Source organism: Petaurus breviceps, unplaced genomic scaffold, assembly GCF_028583685.1.
Source record: "Petaurus breviceps papuanus isolate PSGF00001 unplaced genomic scaffold, PetGlider_PUasm1.0 37, whole genome shotgun sequence".
In the NCBI taxonomy this organism is placed as follows: Eukaryota; Metazoa; Chordata; class Mammalia; order Diprotodontia; family Petauridae; genus Petaurus; species Petaurus breviceps.
In genome coordinates this window covers 76,924,073-76,951,918 of record NW_027186296.1, presented here as the reverse complement: position 1 = coordinate 76,951,918, position 27,846 = coordinate 76,924,073, and the positions used below count along the sequence as shown (strand labels likewise).

At 40.4% G+C, this 27,846-nt stretch overlaps 1 protein-coding gene across 9 annotated transcripts in view; it reads left to right on the top strand.

The window, feature by feature from the left end:
- Positions 1 to 27,389, top strand: part of ARMH3 (armadillo like helical domain containing 3) — a 221,958-nt gene extending 194,569 nt beyond the window's left edge. For 8 of the 9 annotated variants that reach the window (XM_069098793.1, XM_069098795.1, XM_069098787.1 and 5 more), the window contains 2 exons: positions 19,743 to 19,859; positions 26,619 to 27,389. In XM_069098793.1, the coding sequence (XP_068954894.1) occupies positions 19,743 to 19,859; positions 26,619 to 26,711 (210 nt within the window). In that variant the 3' untranslated portion in view covers positions 26,712 to 27,389. The remainder of the gene's footprint in view (positions 1 to 19,742; positions 19,860 to 26,618) is intronic. The other variant, XM_069098794.1, reaches the window with a different exon arrangement.
- The last annotated feature ends 457 nt before the right edge of the window (positions 27,390 to 27,846 follow it).

The window sequence follows — 27,846 nt, the reverse complement described above, 5'->3', positions numbered from 1 at the left end:
TCTAAGTGGTGACTCTCCAGCCTCTGCCCGAGGGTTAGGGAATTAAGTGCCCTTTGAATAAGCTCATTTCAAAAAGTGCTATGTGCATGATCAGCCAACTCTTTAACTCTGACTTGGCTCTGTGGCCTCCAAAGGAGAAAAGCTGTGTGCGTTTTCTTCTTTCTTTGGTTAAAGCTATATTAATCATCAAGTATTTATTGACCATCTGTGTGTTCTATACTCTGCCAGATACTTTAGAAAATATAGAGAAATATATAATAGGGTCTCTGCTATTATTGATATCACAAATATTATATACTTACTATGTGCTATATACCTAATACCCAAATACCTACATTATGCTAGGTGATGTAGGGGATAAGGAGAGGAATAGCTCCTCTTGAGGAGCTCACAGTCTAACTGCGGAAACAAGATGTTTACATAGAGCAGTGAACAATACAGGATTATGTGAATTGGCATAATTTACTGACTGAATAGAGACTGGTACAGTACAGTAAGACAGTAGGACAGTATGAAGGTATTACTTCATACATGTATGGGATTGTCAAATGATAGGACAGTATGTAAAGGAATTCCTTATGGGCTAGAAAGATCATGTTAAAGTGTTATAGGTACAATAAAGACTAAAAGAGTTGGAAAAGAGAAAGCTCATCGTGGGCTAGAGTCCTCAGGAAAGGTTTCTTTCCTTCATTTATTCAACAAACAGTTGCGGTTACCCATTATGTATCCAGTATTGTGGTAAGTATTGTGAGAAATAGAGAAGTATTTGCATTTTTGCTTTCAGAGCTTACAGTCTAAGTAGGGAGTGAGGACTTTGGAGGTGGAACTTGAGCTCCAAATGAGCTTAAAATCTACTTGGTCTTCAGGAACAGGGCTTGTTGGCACTCTTGTATGACTCTTCAATATTTCACACTAAATATTGTCCATCTCTATCAGGAAGGCTGCAAAGAGACAGATCATCTTCTGCTAGATGGGGAATTGGTGAGATGGTTGTCTGTGTCTAGTATTGAAAGAGCGCATTTTGGTAGCAAAACATTAATGTATTTACTTCTCTCAGTTGCAGCATCTTTAGGTGGTGAGCACTCAGAAGAACCAGGTTAGAGCAGTAAAAGGATCAGATCACAGCTCTTTATAGTGCACCAAAGCTCTCAGACCTGGCTAGGACCTTGTTACATGTAATGTTCAAAGTATTCTTGGAGAAATTTCTTTTTTTTCCCCTTTATATCTATCTGCAGCTGGTCTTGGTTGTTTCTGGGTATGATTCTACATGAAGAAGGGAGCTAGTCTTTTGCTTCCTTTTCTATCTGTGCTGCACTCAGAAGTGAGTTCTGTCAACAGATGAGCAGGTGCCTGACTCTGGCTCCACCACTTGGTGAAGCCATTGATTTCCTGACATAATATAATGCAACTATTGGGGGAAAAGCTTTCCTGGAACAGTACCACTGTACTGATTTGTCATAACCAGCACTTAGCTTAATTGTGAAGAGGCCACTGGGCAAATTTAAGTGTTTTCACCTCAGAGGTACAGCTGGCCAAACTATATTTTCAGACCCTTGGAGTAACAAGGCAGAGGCAAATCCTGTTTTTCTTAGTGCTTTTTTGAAGCTGGAGGAATGCTTTTTTCCCCTCATAGTTCCTCCAACATTGACCATATTCTTCTTTTTTATCACCTTCACCAATTTGTCAGGAGGAAAGTAAAACCTCAGGGTTATTTCAATAACTCTGGCATTTCTCTATACTATCAGTGATGAGGCTTTTTTTTTTCCTCACATGAGTGTTGATAGTTTGCAGTTCTTTAGAAAACTGCTTGTTAATTTCCTTTGACCTGTTTGGTGAATGAATGAGCAAAAAACACAAAACAAAACCCAACTTGAATCTCAAGTCTCCGAAAGAGATTTTAACAGCCAGTTAAGCCAAATAAAGCCAAGCAGAGCTGATCATTGAGTTTGGGTATGTTTGATAAACTATTGTCAATGAGATGACTATAACATCCTTAACTCTTTCCTCAACCCCATGATAGCAAACACAAACAGTAAACTACTGAACTCTGACACCTCAGACACAGGCACATGGTACAGTTTTCCTCAACCTTTGTTTAGTTCCAGCAGAACACATCTGTGGTGAAACATTAAAGAAACTTCCTGTTTCCTCCTGGCCCCACCGTACCTTTCTCCCTATATCATGTTTCCCAAGGATCTCTATGGACTTGAAGTTGTGTTAAGATTTCTTCTTTAACTCAGCATTCTATGGCAGTTTCTTGGGCTTATTCAGCCCCTGAGCCTGGGAATACAAGGGTTTCAGAAATCTCTTCCTACCTAGTTAAGCCTAGCATCTATCCAACCCAGAATTCTGTCTCTGCTGGAGCGTAAGAGGGCCAGTTGGGAAAGGGTATTGTAGTTTCCCTCTTTCTAGGTACCCCTAGCTTCCCCTTAATTATCTATGTATCAGTTACCCAAGAATTTGTCTATATTATTTTCATTTCTCTTTTCCTACTTCTGACTTCATGTTGGGGAGTTCCATGCTTATTCCCTGGGAAAGTCACAAGAAGTCTCTCTGTATTTACTGTGGCCATCTCTCCCCCAGCCACCTCCTATGGAAGTTTCTTTGTATCACAACACTTGCATTGCCTTAGTAGCCCAAGTTAGAGTAGGAAGGAAGCAGATGTGGTGGCCAGATGGGTCAAATTGTAGCTGGCTATCTAGTACTGGGAAGGAGATGTGTAATGAACACATTTGTCGATGTTTCACTTCTCATATGTAGTGGTTCACTCAATCTTGCTCCCTCAGGGATTCAATTTAGCTGAACTGAGTCTGTCTCACCAATTTTTTATGTTCTAAACAGACACCATGGTCACATTTCTGTCTACTGGGAAAGAAGTCTTGTCCTTTAGTAACAAAGAGGTCTTTTAAAGCCAGCTATCCTTAGGTTGGAAACCATTGTCTGTTTCAGAGGCAGTAAGACCTCTGAAAAGTAGAGCATACATTATGGGATAATTTCTGCATATGGGAGTCCATTGCACACATGGGGGGTGGGGGGGAGAGAGAGAGAGAGAGAGAGAGAGAGAGAGAGAGAGAGAGATGTATTTGTATGAATTCACATACATAAACTTTACAATGATTTTGAACTTGTTCTTGTGCACAGTGACCTTACTTTCCTTGTTTCTTCCATTGGGGTCGATCTGCTTTACTCCTTTGGTACTGTTAAATGAGGTTGTAGGAAAAAATGATCCTTTCCTTACTGTTGGCAAGCATTTTATGTCTATGAGGATGACAGAAAGTAGAATATTGTAAACTTGTAAAACATTTCCCTATTAGGAGAATGATAACTCCATAGTCTTAAGTGGAGCCTTGCTGATGGGAGGAACTGATGAAAATGGATCAGTTTATCTCCTGCAAAAATCTGTTCCTAATTCTCCCCTTCCCCAACCAAGTAGCTTCCTTTTGAAATTACTTCCCATTTACATTATATGTATCTTGTATGTATAGTTGTTTGCATGTTCTCTCTCTCATCAGAATGTGAACTCCCTGAGGGTAGGACTGTTTTTTACTTTCTTTGTATCCCCAGTGCTTGCCAAGGTGCCTGGCACATTATAAGGGTTTGATAAATGTTTGTTGACTGTCTGACTACTAGAAGTAGTTCACCAGCTTTGAATCTGGAAAGCAGTCTGGGAGTTAGGTCTGCCCCACACTCCTGTGTGCATGTATGCTCCCTCTCTTTTTTTTTTTTTAAAAGCATTGAAGGTTAAGTAACTTGCCAAGGTTACATGGCCAGGTGTTTCTGGTGGGTGCTAAGTGTCTGAGCCTGGATTCAATCCGCAGGTCATCCCGACACTGGAGCTGGTGCTCTTACTCGCTGTGCTACCTGGCCGCCCCATATGCTCCCTCTCTTGAGGCAGTATGCTTGAATGTAGTAGGGTCAGACCTAGATAGAAATTAAATGGAAGCAGAGTTTCCCACAGAAGGTATGGATCTCTATGGCTTTAGGGTTTTTATAGGTTTATATTTTAAGCCTTTGTAGCTTAACAATTCTTTAATTGTTATTTAGCCTTTATAATAATTTTTTGTATCTTGCCTTATTTCTTCAAAAGTGATTTTTAAAAATCCAGAGTTCTATTTTGGATGAACAAAGGGACAAAAACAAAGGGGCATATACATTATCCAATTAATAAATGACCAAAGAATATGAACAAGAAGTTCATTCTCAAGGGAAGAAATCCAAACTAACTATAGCCATATGAAAACATGTTCCAGATCACTAATAATTAGAGAAATTCACATTAAAGCAATTCTGAGGTTCCATCTCACATCCATCAGATTGGCAGAGATAACAAAAAGGAAAATTACTATTGTTGGGAGAGGTTATGGTAAATACAAGCACACATTTGTTGCAGCATGCACTGTTAGTGGAGATGTGAATTGGCCCAGCCACTCTGAAAATCGATATGGACCTAGGCTTCACATGTCACTAAACTGTACCTGCTCTCTGACACAGGGATACCATTGCTAAGCCTATACCACAAAAAGAGCAAAGAAAGAAGAAAAGATCCAATATGGATGATAGCAGAAAACTGAAAACTAAGTTGATACCCACTAATTAAGTAATGCCAGAACAAATTATGAATGTAGTGGAATACTGTTGTGCTATAAAAAAAATTATGAAAGAGATAATTTCAGAGAAACTGGAAAGACTTGTATTAACTGATTCAGAATGAAATGAATACAACCAGGAGAAAATTTATAGTTCTAATTCTTCTATACAACATGACTAATGTGAAAATATATCTAATAGGAATGTATATGTAGAGCCTTTATCAGATTGCATGCTGCTTTGGGGAGGGGAGGAAGGGGGAGAAAATTTAAAACTTATGGAAGTGACTGTTGAAAACTAAAAATAATAGGTGGCACAGTGAATAGAGCCCTGGAGTCAGGAGGACCTGAGTTCAAATCCGACCTCAAACATTTAACACAACACTAGCCTTGTGACCTTGGGCAAGTTACTTAACCCCAATTGCCCTACCTTCCCCTCTCCAAAAAGCAAATTAATTAATTAATTAATAAAAATAATTTTTAAAATTGGGGTTATGTGGACTGGGCTAGGCAAGGGCTGATAGCAACAGGAGAAAATTATAGAAGGAACCAATGTCTCAACGGTTTTGGGACTGACCAATAAGGATTAAGTAAGACAGAGAACAGAAAAAACAAAGAGGAAAACCCTAGGTGGCATTGTATCTGGCTAGGCTATCTATTTCTTGAACAGAATTGTATGCAGACTCTATGAATCCAATGCCCGTAAGCAATGAGCTCCTTCCCCTAAAATGTAAGCTCAGTGCCTAGTCTACCTACCAAATGGATCTGCCCGAACAAATATGCTCAGCAGTTTAACTATGTGCCCAAGAACTTCATGCCCTTCCCCACAATCCCCAAGTCAGAATAGTACTCAACTGTTTTTTATCATCACATGGGAATCACATATGCCATTCTGCATGCTGCTAGTGTAGTATAGGGCAGAGGCTACATTCATGGCCAGCTGCTAGCTCTATTCATGGCTTCAGAGAGACCCTTCATCTTGTACTTTCTCTCCTGAATGTCTTTTCCATTAACTAGAAGGGTCTTGCTTTTCATTTCATAGGTTTTCTCTTGAGCATTCTTTTCTGTCATCATTCCCAGTAACCACACAGTAAACTAGAGCTAGATAGCTAGTTTCACATCTACCTAGCTAGCCTTCACTTATCTCCAACCCAATAGGTCTTCCACCTCCTGCCAGCACCCACACTTAACCAAATAGTAACAGCAGATCCCTTTGGGTCCAAAGCAGATCTGAGAGATACAATCAAATGGAAAAATGGAGCTTAATCTTAATGGTACACATATTATGTATGTTAGTTTGAGACAACATTGTGGATAGAGTGCTGAATTTGATAGAAAGACCTGAGTTCAAATCTTGCCTCAAATACTTAATAGCTGGGTTACTCTGGACAAGTCATTTAACCTCTCTTAGTCTGTTTCCTCAAGTAAAACTAAGGGGTTGGACTCAGTGGCCCCTTCCAGCTCTAAATCTATGTCCTGTGATTTAGTTCCTTGGAAACAACACATCTGGTCTGTCCATCAGACACCTAGATATTTGGGTCAACTTCCTCTACTCTCAGTTTGTCTACCCACTTCTGATTTTTTTGTTGTTTTGCCCCAGAGTCCATTATGTATATAGGGGAAAAATGCTCTGAAAGATAAGGCAGAGAATTCCTTAAGCCTAAAGCAATGAGAATGCAATTTTAAACAAAGCATTAGTATGTGACTTTGTAGCAGTTCTCCTTGGTGATTAGTAATATAAGGACTCTAAGTTGGCTATGGAATAAGGTGGCTTCTTGTTAGGACTTATGTTAATGTTTTGAATTATTCTGAAGGGGAAAAAAATCCTTTGTCAGCACAATAGCAGTAACTTCTTAGGGCAGAACTCCTGTGAGCTGCCTTGCCTTGTGACTGATAAATGGAATATCCCAAAAAATGTTTGGCAAACTCTCTGGAGCAGTGTTCTGAATGAATACATACTCAGTACATCTCTCTTCCCAACAACTACTTGAACTAGAGCTGAACCAAGGTCTCTTCTAGCTCCAAATCTATGGTTTATTGGCATATAGGCTTGGGGATAGGAGACTGCTACGGGATGCTCATTTACCTGATCAAGAATAAGAGAACCTGGGGTGGCTAGGTGGTGCAGTGAATAGAGCACCAGCCCTGGAGTCAAGAGGACCTGAATTCAAATTTGACCTCAGACGCTTAACACAAAAACTAGCCATGTGACCTTGGGCAAGTCACTTAACCCCAACTGCCCTCCAAAAAAAGCAAAAAAAAAAAAAGAATAAGAGAACCTGAATCTTCCTTTCACTCCCTTTATTAACAACTGTGTGAAACTGGGTACTAGGTATGATTTTTTTTTTTTAACAGAGCACCAGCCTCAGATTCAGGAGGTTCCTATCCTGGCTCACGTTACTACACTTTTATTTTGGGTGGATTGCTTCACCTCCTTGAACCTCAATTTTCTCAATTTCTAAATGAGGGATTTTGATTATATAAAAGATCCCATAAGATATATAAGATCCTATCTAACTTTAATTTGATATAATGCTTAACTTTTTTTTTTCCTTTAAAAAAAAATCAAATGGAGAGTAGCATTCCCATAGGTGGTAATGAGGCAAGGATCAGGAATAGCTTGGTATCACGGTAGAATACTGGACTCAGTCAGGAAGACGTGAATTCAAATCCTGCCTCAGACATTTATGAGCTGTGTTGACCCTAGATGTCTCTTTTCTGAGCCTCAGTTCCATCATCTTTAAAACAGGGCACATGATTCACAAGATTATTATGAGACTCAAACAAGACAATGTGTGCATTTGGCAAACCTTAAGTCACCATATAAATGAGTGGTGGTGATGATCGCTATCTTAAAGTATTTGAAGAGGCTTCACATGTTTGTTTTGTTTTGTTTTTGCTTTTTTGGAGGGGCAATTGGGATTAAGTGACTTGCCCAAGGTCACATGGCTGGTAGGTGTTAAGTGTCTGAGGCCAGATTTGAACTCAGGTCTTCCTGACTCCAGGACCAGTGCTCTATTCACTGAGCCACCTAGCTGCCCCAAGCCTTCACATATTTGAGAGATAAGATTTGTTCTTTTTTACCCCAGAAAAGAAAACTAGGAGAAATGGATGGAAGTTTCAAAGAAGCAAATCTAAGTTTTAGTGTAAAGAAACAATGAAAGCTTTCCAGAAGTGGGATGAACTTTCTTAGAAAGTAGTGGGTTTCTCCTTACTAGACATTTTCAAGAAAAAGAGTAGCTAACTGCTTCTCAGGTATGCATGCAGGGAATTCTTGTTTAGGTATGGATTAGGTGAGATGGCCTCTGAAGTCCTTTGTAATTCTGAGATTCTGTGAATTCTATGATCCTGGAAGTTAAATAAATGTATATTTAAAAGACTGGAGCTCTTGGCTTGTAGTTTATACTGTCCTAGGGACAATGGGCCATTTCATATGTCCTACACATTTGGGGCACCTAAGTGACAGAGTAAATAGAGTGCCAGGCCTGGAGTCAGAAAAACAAGTCCAAATCTGGCCTCAGACACTTACTAGCTATGTGACCTTAGTCAAGTCACTAAACCCTCAGTTTCCTCATCTGTAAAATGAGCTAGAGAAGGAAATGGCAAACCACACCAATATCTTTGCCAAGAAGAACCCAAAATGGGGTCACAAAGAGTCAGTCAAACATGATTGAAAAATGACTAAACAACAACAAAAACATTTTAGGGTATGTCCTCATTTCTCCTCCCAAGAATAATTTTCCTATAGTCCCCCAGTCCCTACTCTATGCTGGTTCTTCCTTCTGGCCCATCCGTATCCCACCTCCTATCCAAAAAGCCTGCACTGAAGGTAAAAGTGATAAGGAATTTTAGAAAACAACCAAAAAAAGCCCAGTCTAGCCGGGGATGGGGGTGGGAAGTGAGGTGGGGGAAGTGGAATGTCTTTTGAAGGAGCTAATTATCAAGGATTCCTTTTCTATTTCCTTCTCCCTTACTTTTGGAAAACATTTTCATTCTCTTCTGAAATAAGGCCCTTTAAAATAAGGATGCTTTTTTCCTAAAAATTCAGAGTAGCTTCCTTGTGATGAGAGAATCATCTGTACTTTTCAAAACCTAAGAACAATGTGAGACTAGAGTATACTGTACTTTGCTTTGAAGTCAGCTTCTCTGAGTCCTAGTAGCTGCCCAACCAAAGGCCTTCCTGTCTACCTCCCATGGCTTCTGAGACCTACAGAAGGCTCAGCAGCAAGAGAATGGGGGCCAGCCTTCTGGGAAAGTAGATGCTGGACCCCTCTGGGGAAGATAATGCTGACAGTTATGTTAGAAAGCTCCTGTTGTGTCAGTAGCTCCTCCAGAAGACCACTTTCGAACAATACTTGTCACAAAACTAGAGCATTTTCCAAGTCTTTCTTCTCAAATGGACTAGCCCTGGCCTATGGGCGCATACCTGATTAGCATTGTTTTGTTAGCAGGGTTGCTAAAAGGACATGGAAACACCATCTGTTGCTGGGTTTTTTTTTAATTAAAAAAATTTTGTTTGTTTTTTTTGGAGGGGGGAAGGCAGGGCAATTGGGGTTAAGTGTCTTGCCCAAGGTCACACAGCTATTAAGTGTTAAGTGTCTGAGTCTGGATTTGAACTCAGGTCCTCCTGACTCCAGGGCCAGTGCTCTAATTCACTTTGTCACCTAGCAGCCCCCAGTTGCTGTTTTTCTCTGTCTTTTTGACATTCACCAACCCAACCCAGCTATTTTCCCAGACCTAGAGAGAGGATAGTGTGCCATCCCCTCTTTTCTATTTTCTGGACCCTAAAGTTCAAGAATACTGTTTGAGCTCCACCTTTCCTCCCAGATATTGTTGGGTGTGACTAATGCAGCAGCCCACCTCCTGAAGGACTGGGTGACTCATATCCACCACTGGTACCTGGGCTCCAGAACCATCATGGGCTCCAGAAGTGACTCAGGGTGGAGACTATGGTCCATCAAACTCACTGTAGCCATGGTGATAATGCTATACCCTCAATTATACTTTCTCTCAAAGAACTCAAAGCTCTGCTCATATTGGGAATCTTTACAGTTTTACCATGGGGGTGACTGAGGGCTAAAGAGTTTAGATGACTTGCCCAAGATTTCATAACTAGAAGGGCTCTCAGTTCAATTCTCTCTGTGTAGTAAGAGTACAATGGAGAGAGTGCTGGAACTGGAGTCAGGAAGACCTGAATTCAAATCCAGTCTCAGGTACTTGCTGGCTGTGTGATCCTGGGCAAGTCATTTGACCTCTATTTGTTTCAGTTTCCTTATCTGTAAAATGGGAATGTTAATAGTACCTGCCTCTTGGGGTTGTTGTGAGGATCAAATGAGATAATAAATGTACAGTGTTTAGTATAATGCCTGGCACATAATAATCACTACATAAATTATTAATTATTATGAGTCAAAGGCAATATCCAATGGCTTTCTAGAGAGGGTCTTGGATTCATAGAATATTAGAGCTAGAAGGAATCTTATAACTCGTTTCACAGATGACCAATAATCAGTCAATAAAAATTTATTAAGTACCTACTATGTGCCAGGCTTGGGATACAAAGAAAGGCAAAGACAGTCCTAAGAGAAGAAGTCATTTGTCTGTCCAACATCAGAGCCAGGACTAGAACCCAGATCTCTTGACTCCCACTCTAATGCTTTTTTGCCTATACCATATAAGTACATTTATGCCATAGGAACCCACTTGGTCAATATGCTAGGACTAGGTATGAGTCTTGATTCCCTCCACAGAGACAGTATAATCGTTTATTAAGTGCTCTATAGTAGGATTGAGAGCTTGAAAGGAACCAATCCTAGCATTCATTTTACAGATGAGGAAACTGAGTTACATGGAGATTAAATGATTTGCCCAAAGTCACACATATGCAGTACTTGTTTCAGTTTCCTATGCTATCTCCAGCTTGATATATTAGCTCCAGTAGCTTTTGCCACCCCCATTGGTTGAGACCTTGGCTCTGGCTATGAGGTCCAAATTGGACCCTGGAATATAAGACGTGCATCTATGCATTAGAAGCTCTCACCCCTGAGGGATAGGGCAGGACAGGATGTACCATCTCTTGGCTTATTAGGTACAATGAAGTTCAAAGTTCGGGTCTCAATTCTGTGTCCAGGGTAGTAAATTTGGGTAAAATCAATCACTGAGAAGCAATTAATTCTGTCTGGATTTGGTAGAGTACAAGAGAGGGGAACCTTTTATGGTTAGTATTAGGGCCTAGAACCCACCTCTTTCAAATTTCTTATGGATTACTCTACAGACAGAGAGCTTGTTTCAAGAAGAAGGGAGAAAACATTGCCGCTATCCCACTCATTCATTTTCCCTTTATTGTTTTTGGTAAGTCTGAACCAGAGTTGCGCCTTTGGGCTTTGGGAGCAGAAGTTTGGAGAACTTCAGTTCAGACTGAATTTTTTGACAGATCCATCCATTATGGTCAGAAAAGGTATAAGAGGACTCAGAAAAAAATCCTCAGACTAAAAACTAGAGGTTCCAATGTGAACACATGTGTTGAGAATAACCCTTGTCATCTCAGCCTTGAGCCATGCATGCCTTTTTTTATTGGCTTTATCTTTAATGACTCAGGTAGCGAAAGAAAGCAGAGGACAGGTGGTTGATCTGTGGAAGTACTGGCTTGAAGGTTTAGGGAGAGGAGTAATGCTGTCTCCTACCTGATCCCCAGGGGCTGCTTCTGTTTTTTAAAAATTACATTTTTTCGTGGGTTTGAACCATTCATTTCCAAGCCAAGACTTTGCCTTATCAGTGTTCCTGCCATGAGTAACCTATAAAGCTGATGAACAGAATTAGGTAAATCCAGGAGACATCCCAGTTTGAGACACACATGGCAAAGCAACCTTGTCAAGCTTCAGCTTTCAAACTTTGTCAGATGAGAGCTAGCAGAGGGGAAGCCACAGCACAATCAAGTATCAATCAAGGCACTGAACTTTATAGTTGTTTCACCTGCCCTCAGTGACTTGTAGGCTCCTCTTCAAGAATAGATCCCTTCCTCTTTACTTTCTTTAGGACCCCTCAAAACAGTAGCACACTGTCAGGTTGAGAATCTAAGAATATATGATGGGAGGGGGGGAATGGAGCCAAGATGGTGAAATAAAAGCAGGAACTCAGCTGAACTTTCCCAGCATTCCCCTCCAAACAACTTTAAAATAACACCTCAAATAAAATTCTGGAGTTGTAGAGCCAACAAAAGGTTGGGGTGAGACATTTTTCCAGACTAAGACAACTTGGGTTGTCAGGAAGGGGTGGGGGACCAGCCTGGAGTTCAATGCAAAACTAGCAGGAAGCCTTGGAGTTAGCTGTGACTAGTAGCAGCAACTTCAGGAGCTCTCATCCCAGAAACACTAAGGGGTTCAGACAACTGGTCAGAAAGAGATTATAGGGTGCAAGACCCTGTTACATTGCCCATGCACAGCTCTGGCTTTCAGTTCATGATGAAGAGGAGCGCTAGCGCATGCAGCCATAGGAAGCAAGGGTCCTGGTCGTAGTTCTGGGGCCAAGAGGAACTCTAGCACTCACAGCAGCAGAACAGCACAGACTTAATATGATTAGACTGTTACATTCCTATATAGGAAGATGATACTTGTAGCTACTAAGAACTTTATCATTATTAAGATAGTAGGCAAGGAAGTGGGTGTGAGTTAACTATGATGGGATGATCTCAAAAAAAAAAGAGGAATGTACTGGGAGAAAGGGAAAGGGAGAAGAAGAATTGAGAAAATTATCTCACATAAAAGAGGCATGCAAAGAAGAGCTTTGACAATGGAGGGGAAAACTATCTAGGGAGTTGATGGGCAACACTTGAACCTCACTTTTATCAGAATTGGTTCAAAGAGGGAATAATTTACATATTCACTTTGGTATAGAAATCTCTCTTACTCAACAGGGAAGTTGGAGAGGAAGGGAATAAGAGAAAAGAGGAAGGTGATAAAAGGAAGGGCAGATTAAGGGAGGCAGTAGTCAGAAGCAAAACAAACTTTTGAAGTGGGATAGGGTAAAAAGAGAGAAGGATGAACAGGAGGGAAAAAATAGGATGGAAGGAAATATACAATAATCATCACTGCGACTAGCAAATAGCAAAATGGATTAGAAACCAGAATCCAACAATCTGTTGTTTACAAAGAAACACTTCTGAAACAGAAAGACACACACAGAGTTAAAATAAAGGACTGGAGCAGAATCTATTATGCTTCAGCTGAGATAAAAAAGGCAGGAGTAGCAATCATGATCTTACACAAAGCAAAAGCAAAAATAGACCTATTTAAAAGAGATAAGCAGGGAAACTATATTTTTTTATTTAATAGTATTTATTTTTTCCAATTACATGTAAAGACAGTTTTCAATATTCATTTTTTGAAAGATTTTGAGTTTCAAATTTTTCTCCCTCTCCTCCTTCCTTTCCCCCTCCTCAAGATGGCAGGCAATCTGATATAGGTTATACATGTGGAATCGTGTAAAACATATTTCCACATTAGTCATATTGTGAAAGAAGAATCAGAACAGAAGGAAAAAACAATAAAAATAGTGAAAATAGAAGTCTTCATTCTGTATTCAGGCAAAGAAGGAACCCTACTGAAACAATATTTGTAGCCAGTGTCTCTGGTAAAGGCCTCATTTTTTTTTTTGCATTTTTTTTTTGGAGGGGGGAGGGCAGGGCAGTTTGGTTAAGTGACTTGCCCAAGGTCACACAACTAGTAAGTGTTAAGTGTGTGAGGCCAGATTTGAACTCAGGTCCTCCTGACTCCAGGGCTAGTGTTCTGTTCACTGTACCACCTAGCCACCCCTAACAGGCCTCATTTTTTTTTTTTAATTGGGGTTAAGTAACTTGCTCAATGTTACACGGCCAGTTATTTCTGGGTGTGGTGCTAAGTATCTGAGCCCAGATTCGATTCCAGATCATCCTGATTCTGGGGCCAGTGCTCTTACTCACTGCACCACCTGGCCGCCCCTAAGTAATTGGGGTTAAGTAACTTGCTCAAGATTACAAGGCCAGGTGTTTCTGGGTGGGTGCTAAGTGTCTGAGTCTGGATTTGATCCTAGGTCATCCCGACTCTTGGGCCGGTGCTCTTACTCACTGTGCTACCTGGCCACCCCTAAAAGGCCTCATTTCTAAAAATGTATAGACAACTGAGTCAAATTTATAAGAATATAAGTCATTCCCCAATTGATAAATGGTCAAAGGATATGAACAGGCAGCTTTCAGAGAAGGAAATTAAAGCTATTTATAGTCATATGAAAAAATTCTCTAAATCATTACAGATTAGAGAAGTGCAAATCAAAATACCTCAGAGGTACCACATCACATCTGTCAGATTGGCTAACATGACAAAACAGGAAAATGATAAATGTTGGAGAAGATGTGGGAAAATTGGAATACTAATTCATTGTTGGTGGAGTTGTGAACTGATCCAACCATTCTGGAGAGCAATTTGGAACTATGTCCAAAGGGCTATAAAACTTTTTGACCCAGCAATACCCAGAATACCAATGTATTCCAAAGAGATTAAAAAACAAACAAACAGGAAAAGGACCCATATATACAAAAATATTTATAGCAACTCCTTTTGTGGTGGCAAAGAATTGGAAATTGGAAGGATGTCTATCAATTGTGGAATGACTGAACAAGTTGTGGTATATGAATGTAGTGGAATACTATTGTACTATAAGAAATGATGAGCAGGCAGACTTCAGAAAAATCTGGAAAGACTTATATGAACTGATGCTGAGTGAAATGAGCAGAGCCAGGAGAACATTATCCACAGTAACAGCCACATTGTGTGATGACTGACTTTGATAAACTTAACTTTTTTCAGCTTTGCAAGGATCTAAGACAACTCCAAAAGACTCACAATAATCTTTTATGTGAGTCTTTTATTTTATCTTATATTTTAAATGCAGAGAAAGAACTTTGAAGTCTGAATACAGATAGAAGCATACTATTTGTTCTCCTTTTCTCTTGTTTTGTTTCTTCTTTATCATGGTTCCTCCCATTAGTTTAATTCTTCTTTACATCATGACCAGTGTGAAAATGTTTAATATGAATGTATAAGTAGAGCCTATATCAGATTATACGCCATCCTCGGGAGGCCGAGATATAAATATAAATATTTATAAATTTATAAAATAAATATATGTTTACAAATATAAATAAATTGGGTTTTTTTAAAGGAAGGAATCCTACCAAATTCCTTTTGCAGTATAAATATGGTGCTACCTAAACTAGGAAGAATGAAAAAGAAAGGAAACTATAGCTCAGTTTCCCTAATGAGTATTCATTAATTTTAAATTAATTTTAACTAAATTTTTTAGTTAATTTTTAGCAAATAGTTAGCAAAAATTTTAACTAGCAAGGAGATTATAGCAATATATCACTATGACCAGGAGAAAGTTATACCAGGAATGGAAAGCTGGTTCAATATTAGGAAAACTATCAATATAATTGTCTATATCAATCACAAAAACAACAAAAATCACATGATTATCTCAATTGATGCACAAAAAGCTTTTGAGAACATACAACATTCATTAGTATAAAAACACTAGAAAGCATAGGAATAAATGAACCTTTCCTTAAAATAATAAGTAGTATCTATCTAAAACCTTCTGTAAGCATTATCTATAATGTGGATAAACTAGAAGCCTTCACCAGAAGATCAGGGATGAAGGAAGGACATAACAAAAACTATCACTCTTTGCAGACGATATGGTGGTATATTTTATATTTAAAGAAAAATTTAAAATTTTAGCAAAGTTTCAGGACATAAACCCACCAAAATCATCAGCATTTCTGTATATTATCAACAAAGTCCATGAAGAAGATATAGAAAGAGAAATTCCATTTAAAATAATTGCAAACAACATAAATACTTGGGAGTCTACCTACCAAAACAAACCAGGAACTATATGAGCACAATTATAAAACACTTTTCACACAAATAAAGACAAATCTAAGACAATTGGAGAAATATTTATTGTTCGTGAGTAGGTTGATTCAGTACAATAAAAATGACAATTCTACCTAAATTAATTTACTTACTCATTGCCATTTACCTTTTAAAATGTATGTCTCAGATTTATTCTCTTTTTAAAAGGACAGTCTCAGCTCCAATATTCCAGTGTAATAGAATATCAAATAAAAGGGTTTGGAGAGGGGTTTTGGATTCCCCAGAGCTTACTGGGAAAGAGGTGAAAAGAACCATGGACTAAAAGGGTAATTGCTAATAACTGTCCATCCCCCGTCCTCTCCACCATCACCCCAATAAGGGACTCAGCAGGTAATATGAATGAAGTGAAGGCCCCCACAAAGGATTCAAGAACAACCCCTGGAAGAAGGAAACAAGAATCACTGCATAACAAATTTGGGATGCTCAAGAAAATGAATCTAAGTAGTTGAAGAAAAGGAAAGACATGATCAAGAACTAGGAAGCTCTTGGTACCCAAGGAAGGAAATCAGATTTTTGTGGAGAATAAATAATGGTCTCAAACAGCCTGACTAGTACATACTTAAGTATAAGACAAGAGTATGTTATATATCAAAACTTGTATTACTTTAGAATCAAAACCAACATTGTGTCAGATATGTAGACTATGTACTTATAGGACAAAGCACACATTGTTAACAGTGGCATAAAAAAAGATGATGTTCTGTGATTTTGTAATCTCTTTATAATATTTTCCCAAAATAGGTCACATTCACCTAGTGCTCTACAGTTCACAAAGAAATTTTTCTTACAATAATCCAAGTAAATCAAGTTCAAGAATTGTCAAAATCTCCATTTTGCAGGCCCCGGAATTTTCTTACTTTTCCCACAGTCCATGAGTTTAGCAAATGAAAGATCTGGAATTTGAATACAGGTCTTCTGACTTAATATCAAGGACTCTTCCCATTATATCCCATTGTTTCTTCCCTAGAGAGAATAAGTAGCTTTAAAGTAGCAAAATGTACTCTGCACCCCAATTCTGTTATCCCCCCAGAGTCATAACTGGGGCATGGAATGTCTGTTATCCTTGATTCTTCCTCTCTTTCTCACCCTCAATTTGTTGCCAAGGCTTTTTGATTCTGCCTTCAAAATATCTCCTTTGTATATGCCCCCTTCTCTTCTCTGACACTGCCACCACTCTGTTGCAGGGGCCCATCATCTCATTCCTGGACTATTGAAATAATATAACCTAGCTCTGAAGTGCCCGAACTGTATGCCAAATCGCTCTATAACACCAGTTTTTGAGAGAAGCAGTGATACTCAGCATCTATCAGACACCAAACAACTACTAACTCAGGATACTTCAGTTTCAAAATTAGATCATACTACATTCTTTTTGAATCTATGTATATGTACCTGTATACATTATATATTTGTATATATGTACATTAGGTAAATACTAAGGCATTCACCTCAATGTTCTTGTATATATGTGTGTGTTTGTGTGTATTTCCACACCACCCATTGTGGTAGCATATAAAACTGAAAACAAAATGGAGGAACATTGATTGGAGAATGGCTGAGCAAATTGTGAATGTAGCAGAATATTGCAATGTGAGGAATTTAGGAAAACATGGAAAGCCTTATATGAAGTAGCCAGAGTGAAGAAAGAAGAAGCAAGAGTGAGAAGAGCAGAACCAGGAGAAATTTGTACACAATTACAGACATAACGTATGTGTGACGACCAACTTTGACTGACTGGACTCTTCTCAGCAATGCAGGATTATAAGTCAACTCCAGAAGACTCATGATGGAAAGAGATGTCTACATTCAGAGAAAGAACAGAGTTTGAATGCAGATTGAAGCAAACCACCTGCTCTCTTTCTTTTTCCTATTTGGTTTTGTTTCCTCTTTCCCATTGTTCATTCCATCCATTAAGATCCTTCTTCATAACCTGACTAATGTCTAATGTGAAAGTATTTGCAGATCCTGTACTTGATTGTATGCCGCCATGGGGTGAGGGGAGAGGGGTGGGAAGAAAATTTGAAACTCAAAAGAATTGTGGAACTGAATCTTGTAAACTAAAAGTAAACAAATTAATAAAGACCAAAACATTTAAAAAAAAAAAAAAAGAAAGAAAGAAGAAGCAAGAGAATGATATGCTAAATGAATGAACACAACAGCACTTATGAAGCTCAATGGGCCAAACTGAGCTAACACTTAGAATAGTTCAGTGGTATAGTGGATGAAGCATTCAACTTGAGAGTCAAGAAGATCTCAATTCTATTCCTGTCTTAGACACAGTCAGATGTGTAACTGGGCAAGCCTGTAACCTCTCTCAGTCTCAGTTTCCTCATCTGTAAAATGGGGATAATAACCCTACTTTTGTTGTGAGGATATGAGATAACATGTATAAAGCTCTTTGCTAACCTTAGTGAGCTACATAAATGCTAGCCATTATTATTATTAGCTAAGCATTGATGGTACAAATACAAAAATCAACATAGTCCCTGCCATCAAATAACTTGCATGTTAGTAGGGGGAGATAATACTTATAGGGGCTGTGGTAGTCCTGGAGGGATATTTGCTTTGGGAAGTCTCTCTGGAGGAATGGTGAATGGGACTATTAAGGAGATGATTGCTACACCCTTTCTGGGAAAGTAGCAATGGCAGTTCTGATTTGTTTGAGGGTGGGATGGTTTGCAAGGTCCAGTGTCCTAGAAGTTACAGCAGCAGGCAAGTGGATAGCAAGAAAATGGCCAAAGGTGAAATAATCTGATGAATTGTAACCTGTGGTAAACTCCTTCCTCCTCTCAGTAGAATGGTGACAACTGAGGATATATAATAAGTTTATGCTATCAGGTAAGGTTGCTGTATTGTGGATTTTACTTAATTCTTTGTTAAAAGAGAGTTCATGAGGGGGCAGCTAGGTGGCGCAGTGAGTAGAGCGCTGGCCCTGGAGTCAGAAGGACCTGAGTTCGGATCCAGCCTCAGACACTTAAGACGCACACCCAAAAAAAACTAGCTGTGTGACCCAAGTTACTTAACCCCAATTGCCCTCCAAAAAGCAAAAAAAAAAAAAAAGGATAGAGAGAGAGTTCATGTATAATTATAATGACCAGTGTTGGCCTTGAATGGAAAAAAAGATGAGAAAATGCAACTCCCTCCCTTCTTTGCATAGGCAAGGAGGACTTTGGATGTGGAACATTACATATACTATCAGACTGGAATGATGTGTTGGTTAGTTTTGTTGAACTGCCTTTTTTCTTTTCTTTGTTTATCTTTGTTAAAAGAGAAGTTCTGATGGGTAGGGGAGGAAAGAGGGAAATATTCAGAAATGACAGCAATATAAAAATCATTTAAAAATATAAAAAGGGTTTAATGGGGGAATTAGGGAGATATGATTTTAATAAAATTGGCAACAGTATGTTAAAAAAATTTAAGGATTGATTAACATTCAGGAAATAAGATAAAATAAAAGCAAGAAACCTACAGTGAACACAGAATTGTCAGGTTGCAAAGTATGAGAATCTTAGCCTTAATCTGAAAAGGATGTAAGGAAAATGTCATTGAGCTAATGAACCACTTCTGGCACCTGGCCCAGCACCCTGTCTTGACCTCATCACATCTTGCCCCTGGAGGAGCTTGTGGGAGGCTACAGCATCTCTCCAGCAGGCATCAACTCAGTGTTGTTCTTTTCCATTTCAAAACTGAAGGCTCATAGTATCTTTCCTACCTCCTTCTTGACCCAGGGCTCCTGGCTGCTGTAAATCTTACAGACTGGCATGGATACACCTACTTCTCCAGAATGGTCATTATATCTTCTTCCCCCCAGCATCCACCCCACACAGGCAAATACCCACCACCAGTTCAAGAGGAGGGGTATATCCACAGAGTGATCAGAAGGCATTACAAAAAAATTCAGGCTAACTGAGGAAATCACTCTCAGCCTCCTCACTGTCCTGTGTGCAACTCCACTGTTTCCTCCTACCCCCATCTACTAGGTTTGTTCTGGTTGGCAGCCATGAAAAAGACTTTGGATTCCTGGATCCATTGCATACAAGCATGGCAGTCCTGGGACATGGAAGAATAGTATCTCCTTGTCGTTCTCCTACCTGAATTCTCTCAAGGCAGGGCAGGAAAAGGGCATGGAGGTAAATGCCCAGACTGCTTGTGATCTGAACTCTTTTGTTGCCCATTCCCTCTACAGGTTTTGGAAGTAGTCCGGGCTAACTATGACACCCTAACCCTGAAGCTGCAGGATGGACTAGATCAGTATGAGCGGTACTCAGAGCAGCACAAAGAAGCTGCTTTCTTCAAAGAGTTGGTAAGTAACCCTTACCCCCTATAGCAATAACAATAACAACAAACATCTACATAGCACTTACTACATGCTATACACTGTGCTGAGTACTTTACAATTTTTATTTCATTTGAGCCTCACAACAGTCCTGGGAAATAGGAATTGTTATTATCTTTGTTTTACAGATAAGAAAACTGAGGCACACAGAGCTCTCTTAGGAAACCCAGGGGTGCTGTCAGGGTGCTCACTACCCCTTTCTGGCTCTTTCTCTTCCTGCTCTGGGTCTTTTTTCCTAATCATGGCACCTCCCAAAGAGCCAGGGCCGGCAAGGGCTTATTCTAGCTTTTTCTGGCTGCCTAGCTGTGTAACCAGCCAGATGGAGGCTCCAGGACCAGCCAACTCTCCCTTCTTCTCCCTGGTGGATTTCTCAGAACCAGAGTCATCTGAATTGACACTCAGTGAATACCAGCTCACTCTGTTGTAGTTTAGCTGCAGACACTTGCAGAAAGAATCTGAGAGGAGTGCAATAGGTTCTTTACCTTTTTTGTACCATAGGCCCCTTTGGCAATCTAGCAAAGCCCATTCATCTGTTCTCAGAATCATATAAAGTGTCCCAAAAGCCTTAGTGTGGTTCTTAACTATTAAAACTTACACCTGCACTAAGACTTTTGAGCTAAGATTGTATTTTTAATACACTAAATAAAATGCATATGATTACAAAGGAAACATTTTATCAAAATATATATTTTCAAAAACAAAATATTTAAATATTTCAGAATATTTTTAAAGCAAGTTAATGGACTTAAGATTAAGGATCCCTAGTCTAGACTACAAGTATCACAGAATAACCAGGACTCTGCCTCAGGACACCATTACTGGGGTAGGTGGAGGCTGTGGGGTACTTAGGTGCACCTCCCCCAGGGTCATTCCACTATGGTACCCGTATTCCGAGATCTTCCTTCCCTCATGATACCTGCCACCTCTCCCCAACCTGTACTGGGTGGGAAAAGGGACAGTTGAATGTCAACTTGTCAGTTGTGCCATAGGCGGATGACCTGGGCTCCAGGAAATAAGCCACCCCTTCACCTGTCATGACTGTGACCAGGAAAAACTGGGCATACCATCCATTCTCACTCAACAAAATATTTCCCAGGCAAAAGAATTCCAAGTTACAGCTCTGGGTCTAAATTTGTCATCATGAAAGTAGTAAGATCCAAGAAAACAGATCATGACATAGTATTAAAGGGAGTCACTACAACTCATAAGACCATAGAATCATAGGTTTAAGATTGAATGGACATCAAAGACCTTCTTGTACAGTGACTTCATTTTAAGAATGAACTGAGGCCCAGAGACTTACTTAGCCAAGCACAATAGAGTTAGTAAGAGACAGAATCAGGATTTGAACCCAGATCCTCTGACTCCAAATCTAGTGTTCTTTTCACTGTACCACACTGTCAGGACTTTCAGGTCCTGAGAATCGAGTGATTAAGCCAACCTCAAACCTTAAACTTTTAGGTCCAAACCCTGTGTGCAAAAAGGTTAAAAAAGAAAAATTTCTCCAAGAGTGCTAGAAAAGGCATAGGTTCTGAAGGTGGGAAGGGGGCTGGTATACCTGTTTCAGCCTTAGAGATGCCAGCAATGTCTGCCTAGCTCTTCATATTCTGACACTTAATAGCGTACAGTCCTCCCTAGTCCTCATTTCTTACCTAATCATTTTTGTAAAATCTATAGTAGCACTTCTTCCCCACCTCCCCTGTAGAATTCTGAGATAGCTCTACTTTTGAGGCCCCCACAGTAAGCCACCCAGTGTCAGTGGGTCCTTTTCCATCATTCTATTCCACATTGTCAGAGGAGTCTCTTAACTGGAGAGGCTCTGCCCTGACTAACTAGATTGTGTATCTCCTTTCTTCCTCTGTACTCACAGCTGTTCTCAGGAGAAATTTATTTTCACCATACCCCTTCTACCCCATAATTACATTTAGACTTCTCTGTACCCTGTGTAGGGCTGAAACTAGCACCTCTCCAATGTCCCCTTTCTCTCTCTTTTTTTTTTTTAAATTAAGTTTCATTTTATTTTCAAACAAAGATCACCTATCTCTCCGTCCCACTTCCTCCTCACCCTCCACCCCATTGAGAAGACAAGAAAAACAAAAGCCCTGTTAAAAGCCTGTGTAGTCAAGCAAAACAAAATTTCTTAGTGGCCATATCTGGAAAAAAAATGTCTCCATCTGTGCTCTGAGTCCATTATGTCTGTCAAAAGATGGGCAGCATGTTTCATAATGAGGCCTCAAGAATTGTGGTTTATTGTTATATTGATCAGCGCTACCAAGTGTTCTTTTATTTTATTTTGATTTAATCAGCCAAGATCCACCTTCTGACCCTCTCTTTCCCACCCCACCCCCCACCATTGAGTACACAAGAAGACAAAATATTTGTATCATCAATCAAAATAACTTTCCACATTGACACATGTCCTGAAAACTATTTGTCTCATTTTGCACTCTTGAGTCATTTGCTTCTCTATCAGGAGGTGGGCAGGATGTTTCATCATTAGTCTTCTGGAATCCTGTTTGGTCATTACACTGATGAGAGTTCAGCACAGTGGTATTCTGTCACATTTATATACCATAACTTATTCAGCCATTCCTCAGTTTATGGACACTCTTTCACATTCACATTCTTTGCCACCTCAAAAAGAGCTGTAACTATTTTGGAACATCCTTAGAATTTGTCTTGCTTAGGACTAATCTCCCTCTTAATCTACCTTCCCTCTAATTCCCCTTTCTATCCCGCCTATTTTCTGTTGAGTACAATGTATTTTTGTACTCAGCTCTGTATATGTGTGTGTACACTTTCCCCCTTTGACCAGTTCAGATGAGAGTCAGGTGCCCACACCTTCTTCCTTGTTTGTATAGATAACCACATGCTTACTCTCATTATATATGAGACAATTTTTCCCTAACTTTCCTTTCCTTTTCCCTTGTGTATTTCTCTTTCTTTCTTTCCTTTTTTTTTTTTTTTTTGGCCTTTTGGAGGGAAATTGTCGTTAAGTAACTTGCCCAAGGTTACATGGCTAGTTTTTTTGTGTGGGTGTTAAGTGTCTGAGGCCGGAGCCAAACTCAGGTCCTCCTGACTCTGGGGCCAGTGCTTTACTCACTTCGCCACCTAGCCACTCCTCTTACCTTTTCTTAAGATCATCAAGATCTGACAGAACCACTCCCAGGTTTTGTATGATCAGATTCCCTCTATAACCCCTGATGATGATAGGGTTCAGAGAAGACATGGGTATCATCTCATTTTTTAATGTAAGCAGTATATCCTTGTTTGGACCTTTATCATTATACTTCAAAGTTTCTCCTCAGTTCTGATATTTTTATCAGGACTATTTGGAAATCCTCTATTTCACTATTTCCATTTTTTTTGCTATAGCATTATACTTAATTTTGCTCTGGGTATAAGTTATTCTTAGCTGAAAACCCCTATTCTTTGCCTTTTGGAAAATCATATTCCAAGTTCTTTGCTCCTTCATGCTAATGGATGCTAAATCATGGTTGATCCTTACTGTGGGACCTCACTACTTGAATTCTTTCTATCTCTCTGTTTACAGTGTTTTTCTTTGACCTGGAAGCTCTGGGTTTTGGCTTCAATATTCCTGGGAGAGTTTTAATTTGGGGGTTTATCTTGTTCTCTGTTCTAAGAGATCTGGGCAGTTTTCTTTTATGACTTCTTGAAATATGATGTCTGGGCTCTTTTTTTTGTGATAGTGTTTGCTATTCCAATGATTCTTAAATTATTTTCTCTTCATTCTGTTTTCCCAGTCAGTTGTTGTTGTTTTGGTTTTTTTTTTTTACTGCTAAGGTATCTAGAGATGACTTGTGTTTTCTTCTATTTTTAAGCATCGGATTTTGTTTTAATATTTCTTGTTGCCTTATGATATCATTGGCTTCTACTTGATCCATTAAAATTTCCATGGAGCTTTTGAGTTAGGCAATTTTGTACCTCTTATGCCAAGCTGTTGATTTCCTTTACAGTTACATATTCCATACCTCTCATTTCTTTTCCGGTTTTTTCCTCAAGCACACTCATTCCATTTATAAAAACTTTTTTTTAACTCTTGCTTCATTTCTTCCAGGAAATCTAGTTAAGTTTATGCCCAAGCTTTGTTTTTCTCTGAGGCAATGCTTATAGATGTCTTGGAGAAACAAAGAAAAAAAGTATTCTTTTGAATTTGTGTCTTCAGCGTCCTTGCCACCATAATAACCCATTATGGTAGGGGTTCTTTTTATGTTTACCCATTCTCCCAGCCTACTTCCTAATTTTGGACTTGATGTTAGGGCTGGACTCTGTATCTGTTTGAGTCTGCTTTCTTAAGTGTATTGAGTGTTATGTTATTCTGGCTTCTCAGGGATAGGCAGGGGACCGGCAAGCTTTTAGTGCTTTCAATAATAGTCTGATCCAGGGCAAAATCTAATTGCTGCACTCCTGGTATGACCTCTGAAGCCAGCTAGAAAGCACTGTTGACTCAGAGTGGCAGAATTCTAGGCTTCTCTTTGGTCTGGGATTCCCACCCTAGTTATTCCTATGCAGGCTGGGCTAGATTTCTTGAGACCCTTCTTTGAGCCTGAGGTCTGAACCACCACTGCTTCTGCTGGCTTCTGAACTTTTTCCTTTCTCAGTACACTGCCCGGGGGGTCCCCCTATCAGAAACAACACTACCCTGCACAGGCCCCCTTCTCCTGCTCAAGATCTGAGACCCAGACTAAGTAGTGGGCAACAAAGCTGCCAGTTGGTTCCAGTGTGAATTTTTCTGAATTCTCCATCAGGAAGTCAGTCTGCTGCATTTTCTAAATCAGTTAGGAGAAGTTCACGGACTGTATTGCTTCCTACCACTTCACTATATTGGCTCCATCTCTCCCTGTCTCTAGAATAGAATTTTCCTCAGCTCAAAGTTCCCATCACCCTAGTTTTCTCCTCTGTATTTTCTGAGCCCTTGGTGAAGATATTGATTTTTGCCTGGTGTCAAATAGAAGTGCTGACCCCTTGTGAGGTTGTGTTCCTTGTACTTTGGCCCCAAAAACCCTTGGAGAAGGAGCATATGTGTGTTAGGGGTGAAAGCTATGAAAAGGGAAGAGCTAGTAGGGTTGTGTCTTATGTCTATTTGGTGACTGCTTTTAAAAATCGTACCCCTTATCCCAGCACCATTTTCTCTACCAGCAGGCAGAGAATGAAGGTACATTGTCCCAAGTTTGGAGCTAATGAGTTTGAGCTGCCTGCTGTTTGCCTTTCCCTGACTCCTAGCCTGACAACCTCATTAAGGGTTCCTTCAGCCGAGCAGGAATTAAAGGCAAACTCACTGGGATGTGGTACCCTTTCCCACTGAGGAACTGGAGCTAAGTTTGCCTAGGTCTTATCAGTGATTCCTTCTCCCAGTGGAGACTCTGTCTCCATATTAAGGAGGGTATACCTTATACCACTTGAGATTTCTGCCTGCTTCCTCTCTGCTGGCTAACTATCAACCCTGCAAGTCTGCCTGTCTATAGAGTTAGACTAAAAGGAATACCTGTTCCCTCTCCATTTCCCTCCTACCTACCCCATTTAGCCCCAACTTATATACTTGTCCTGTTTCCATGATAGGATGGGTGCCACTGGTCTCAGAGCTTCTTCTGTAGTTTCCTCTTTTTTCTTGGGATTTGATTTCTACTTTGACCAAGGACATACCTTTCTCTAGCCAAAAGGTAGGAAAATGGGCCTTGTTCTGATCCCAGAAACCTGATCAAGTGAGAGAATTCTAGAGTCCAGATATTTATGAGCTCAGTAGCATCCTCAAGCTTACCTCAGGTTGGCTAGTCTTTATCCCTCAATTGAGGTTTGTCCAGCTACAGCAGTCTCTAGGTTCCTAAAGTAGTAAGAAGGTGATGCCTAAGCTTTCTCAGTCCTCATTCTCTCTCTCCAAACCATCTTCCTCCATCCCAGGACTTAACTTGTTTGATGACTCAAAAGGGAAGATAAAGCTTGAGAACCATGGCTGGAAAAAGCAAACCTCAGGATTTTATTCTCTTATTAATTGGAACTGGATCAAATTTCACTTTCCCTATCAGATCCCAGCTCTTTTTCCCAGCATAGCTGGAGAGGAAGGTGGAAAAGACCTAGGATCTGCTTTTTCTGCCCTTTTTTTTCTTTTAGGCAGTCAAGGTTAAGTGACCTGCCCAGGGTCACACAGCTAGTAAGTATCTGAGGCTGAATTTGAACTTGACTCTTTCTCACTCCTAGGATGGTGCTCTAGCCACCATACCACCTACCTGCCTCCTGCTGTTTCTGTCTATACTTATTCCCTTCTACAGTCTGGACCCCAGTGCTGCTCATATACATTGAATTCTCCCTCCCTTTTCTTTCCCTTTCACCATTTTCAATCTGAAAAGAGCTGAAAAGAACCTTACAAATCATCATCTAGTCAAGCCCCCTCATTTTACCGCTGAGTAAACTGCTGCCCATAGAAGTTAAATAACTTGCCACAGGTCACAAATGTAGTAACACATTTAGGATTTGAATTCAGGTCCTGTGACTCTAATCCAATGCTCTTCCTGTCATACTATGCTCTTGTTCGTGTCTATTCCCCCCAGAGAGCAGTTTCACTAATTAAATAAGGAAAACTTTCACAAAAGCTATGAAAACTTGGGGTTGCTACCAAGGTCATATATCCCACCCCATCCCCTTACTCTCCACCCCAAATCTCACCTCCCTGTAACTGTAGTTTTCTCAATTCTTGTCTTCCTTCCCCAGGTCCGGTCCATCAGCACCAATGTTCGGAGGAATCTTGCATTCCATACCCTGAGCCAGGAGGTTCTGCTAAAGGAATTCTCCACCATCTCTTGAAACTGTCTAAGAAGCCAGTCATTGATTGTCCTTTCCCCTTGGAAAACCCCTAGGCTGTGTTCTTTCCCAGAGGGTTCAGGGTTGAGAGAAAGAGACCACCCCTTCTCCTGCAATTGAAGCTAGAGAGAGAATTGGAACAGCAATCTTTTTTCCAGACTGCCAGTGGAGCTTGGACATGGGATCAGGCAGGGTGATAATGTAATTTGGTGGGAGGGAGGGAGGGACTCCAGGAAGAGGAATGCTGCCAGGGTTGGGGTCTCAAATATGAAGGGATGGTCTGGCTAAAACTTGGTGCTGAGGTGCACTGGCTGGTGGAGACCAGTGGGCTCTGCTACAGCATGGAGGGTGCATAGCCGAGGAACTGGCTTCCTCATTCTGGATTGGGGAGGGAAAGGACCTTGTTTCCTTCTATCCTGAGGCCGAGGTCCCCCAGCCTAAGGGTTTGGTACCATTTCCCCATCCTGGGGATTGTCCCTGGCAGAGGTGGGGCCTGGAATCTGGCCTCTGAATTCCTAGGCTATGCCATGATTTGGGGGCTGGAACCCCCCCACCCCCACCAGCCAGGCTGTTGCCCAGCAGCATAATAAGGTCACTACTTAGTTTATTTTTTTTTAATCTGTTTTAAACTCTGTGTCTTTAGGTTGTGGATGTGAAATAAACGTTGAGAGGTTTTCTGAATCCCTCAGGTGCTTCTTTTCCTTTCCTCCCCTCTGCTCCAGCAGTCGCCTCACCCAGGACCCCCTCCCAAAGCAATGCCTTATGCCACCCATGTGTTTGACACGTGCTCCCTCCCCCACTGCCCGTCTGTTGTTTACATCCAGCTTGGCTGAGAAATTCCTCTGGGGAGGGATCTGTTCCTGCTGTGATCTGACAGCAGGAGGGAAAGAGAGACCCTGCCAGGGAAAGGGTATTTACAAGGCGTTAGCACTTGAGTCCTTCAACCAGCCTAAAGACTCTTTGGACAATAACTCTTCCACACCAGAAATAAATCCCAGCCTCAGAGAAATTTTAGCAAGCCTTAGTATAAACTATCCAGGCTCCCTTCCTCCTCAGCTCTAGAACAGGAGAGTATTTGGGTATGGGGGTTGGGAGGAAGAGAAGATAGAAATCTCCTAGTCCTCAGAGAAATTTAACC